The 3,510-nt window shown below is 46.1% G+C and overlaps 1 protein-coding gene across 1 annotated transcript; it reads right to left on the minus strand.

Annotated features, from left to right (window-relative positions):
• LOC8059438 (BTB/POZ and MATH domain-containing protein 2) lies at nt 1,427–2,598 on the minus strand. Its single transcript, XM_002467168.2, has one exon. It carries the CDS (start codon nt 2,463–2,465, stop codon nt 1,623–1,625), a length of 843 nt encoding a protein of 280 aa, XP_002467213.2. The 5' UTR covers nt 2,466–2,598; the 3' UTR covers nt 1,427–1,622.

Below are 3,510 nucleotides of genomic sequence, written 5' to 3' on the forward strand. Positions count from 1 at the left end.
CCCCAGTTCAAGGCATTTGCTTTGGCCCACAAGGGCAAGGTGACGTCCAATGTTGACTATAACCCGAAGGACCCTCCCTCGGTGTACAGCAATGCGATCATCCACAGCCGCCTCAGTGAGTACACTAAGATGGCAAGGGTGGTCCATGGGTCAGAGTATGATCCGAGCACTTCGAACCTTGATGGAGAAGTCATAATGAGGGTGGGAGGAGACAAGAAGCATGGGCGGTACTAGCTTGGCAATGACACACTCGACATAGCCACTACTCCCACTCTCTCCTAGATTCGAGCAAGGAGCACGAGCTCAAGCCCGGCCATATGCCCATAGCCGGACACTACACAGCACCGGATGGAGGCACTCTAGGTTATTTTTGTTTTATTCATCATTCATTGATTTTTACATACCTTGAAAATACTTATAACAATGGGGTAAAATATTATAGGCCTAGCTGGAACAAGAGAGGAGGCTACGAGAGATGGAGGTGAGGATGGAGGCTGAGCGGCAGAAGATGGCGGCTGAGCGAGAGGCCAAGCAGTAGAGGATGGAGCAGATGTTTGCCTACATGCAAAGTCTTGGCGCCGCTACGGGTCTACCTCCGCCACCACTGTTATTCGCTCCACATCCCCATGCAACTAGTCTTGTGAGTATGAATGTTTATTGCTTTTGCTTGTGCTTCGCTTGTATGACCTCTACCTTCCTAGATTAGCTATAAGAAAGTTGATAGGATCGTCTCTAAGTTGTAAAACTCTTTTGTGTTGAGGAAAAGTTAGAACACACTACAAAAACATGCAATCTCACACATGCAAGTAATTTCTAGATTAGTTATCCAAGCAATCTTGTCTCATACATGCAATGTCTTCTCCATTTGTGGCATTGAATGATGGGCCTCCTCACCTAGGAGAGTCATTGGGATCACATGTTCAGTCTCATCACTCCCCAGAGTCACCGTGATTTACTTATGGTTATCATGCGCTTGTGATCTATATCTCTTATAAAGATAAACCCCACTAGCTATTTCTCTTGCCATGCAAAGTGTCCACATCAGCATCCACTGATTCATCCAACTAACACATGTCATGTCTTTATTCAAGTTATTCACATCAGAAAACCACATCATTTATTAACATATATTGCTACGTTACCAATACCATACATACACATCTCTCGATTCTTAGTGATTAACACTCTAACCTATTTATATTCTTTCTTCATACCTACGACAATGCGCGGAGAATCCTCCTAGTATACTTGGTTGTGATGCACTTGTGGCTTTATTTGGAAAACTATGATGCACTTGTGCTTGTGATGGACTAGTGGTGGTACTTATGAACTAATTTGTGATACATGTGATGTTAATTGTTTCTTGCATCATATTCCTTCTTCATACCTGCACCATGCATATAACTCAACTACATATGGCAAATAATTGTTTCTTGCATCATAGTTAGAATTAGTGCCAAGACTAGGCAACAAAAAACAAGCACAGGCACATCCCAATCCCATACTTTTGAGGTCAAGACTAATAAACATATTATAAAACCATAACTAGTTTTATCAGGTTTAACCACTAATTTCTTCTAGGATAGTCAGAATCTTCGTTACCAAATGATGAAGTCCTAAGCTCATGCCTTCAATTTCCTCCTCTTGCATTGCTTGAACACGTAAAGCTCTGACATCAACTCCTTCACAAGAGCAGGGCAGCTTTTAGTCAGATGCTCAAAGCCATCAGTTTCCATGACTGCTTCCAGTGCATCAGGAGATTTCAGAAACTCGATGCAAGCCTTCTTGAGACCACGGCAGCAGTGCTGTTCAGCCAACACCAACGTGGTTGCAGCCGTGCTGACGTCTATGTGCCTGTACAGCTTCTCCTCACAAATCAGCTTGAGCCTCTGCATGTCATACCTGTCCGCTGCTTCCAGCAGATGCTGGGCCATCACGGCCTCCTGTTGTTCCTCCATCTGTGGCAGCGAGTCAGTGTAGATGAACTGGAGCAAGGCCTTGAACACCTGAGGTAACATGTCGTCAATCCGGATGCAGTCCCCTGTGGCCGTGCTCTCCTTCATGGCGCCACACAGCTGTGCTTTAAAGACTCGCGACCGCGCCGCAAGCAGAAACCTGTGCGCGCTAAATGCCTCGCCGGCAACTTGGAAAGTAACGTCGGCGCCCTCTTTGGACATAAGGAGATCGCTAAGATGCTGATTCAGGTCAGGTGGTGGTACTGCGTCTAGGAGCGAGACAATCCTGTCCTCCGTGCGGAGTTCCATGGGAATAATGATGTCGCAGCTGATCTTGAAGGAGTCGTTCATCAAGAGCTGCTCCGACTTCTCCAAGAACTCCCTTTTAATGATACTGAAGCCATAGCCTGAACCACCAGGAGAGAACTCGCATGGACCTGTGGTTCGGGATTTCGACGGCAGCGGGTTCCCTGCCCGATCGAGCAAATGGAACCTGACACGCGCCTTCATGGGCCCGCCGGCACTCTTGGCGAGAAAGAGGACGAAGGATACGAAGTCAGCGCACTCAGAATCTGTGCCATTGGGGTAATAGCGGATGCTCCACTGGCGACCCCCCACACTGAACGGGCGAGACCGGATTGATTTGCCGGTGGGGAGCTCATCCTTGGTGCGCGAGTAGCCCTCGACGTCTCCGACGATCGCCGAGGCGGAGCGGGGCTCATTAACGACAAGCGCGGCAGATTGCGGTTGCGGGGCCGACATGGCGGCGGGATGCGGAACGGCGGCCGACTAGGGTTTTGCCGCTACGCAGTTGGGGCTGGTTCTGATAGGAGTCGGCGGATCGATGGCGAAAGGCACATAAGGATGGGAGTCGTAACAGCAGGGGCACATATGGGCCGAGCTGCCCCAATACATGGCATTCTGTTGGCCCAAATAATGTGACCCACGATTGTTTTTGTTTTCTTTTACTAATAATTTGATTTGACTTTTGCAAAAACAAAAAAAAATCTCCAAATACTCTTCTCGGAAATTGAAATATCTAGATTTAAATTTTGCCACCTCAATTTGTGGAATTTTGTTTTTCTCCATTGAAGCTAGTAGATTCTAACAAAAATATTGTGAGCACAAATGATAATCTCGTCAGTCCCAGTCATATGAAAAATAAAGGTTAGGTAAAATTCGCTGTAGGATGGACATAACGACATTGAGCTTGCAGTGGGATTAAAAAAATACAATTGGTCTGGACACTTTCGGCTTGAACAGTAGTGTTCTAGCGTCCTGGAAATTTTGGAGGTCTTAAGTGAAAGACCATACGAGGTTTAAAACTACTCCCTTCGGGCAGGTTTGTGACTCACAATGCAGACTCTATCATAGAGTCTAAAGTTATTTATTACCTCGAACAATGTGGACTTGGAGTCTAAATAAGACTTGGAGTCTTATTTTTTCTACCTCTTTCTTCAATAAATATGCTGCCACATTAGCAAAATACCATAAATAATATGTAATTAAGTGTCTTGGACTCTGTGGTAGAGTCTTGCAATGCAGACTCTATCAT

The sequence above is a fragment of the Sorghum bicolor genome, chromosome 1 (assembly GCF_000003195.3).
Source record: "Sorghum bicolor cultivar BTx623 chromosome 1, Sorghum_bicolor_NCBIv3, whole genome shotgun sequence".
NCBI classification, from domain to species: Eukaryota; Viridiplantae; Streptophyta; class Magnoliopsida; order Poales; family Poaceae; genus Sorghum; species Sorghum bicolor.

Coding starts and splice junctions, on each gene's coding strand:
- LOC8059438 (XM_002467168.2), bottom strand. CDS start 2,465: ATGAAGGCGCGTGTCAGGTTCCATTTGCTCGATCGGGCAGGGAACCCG.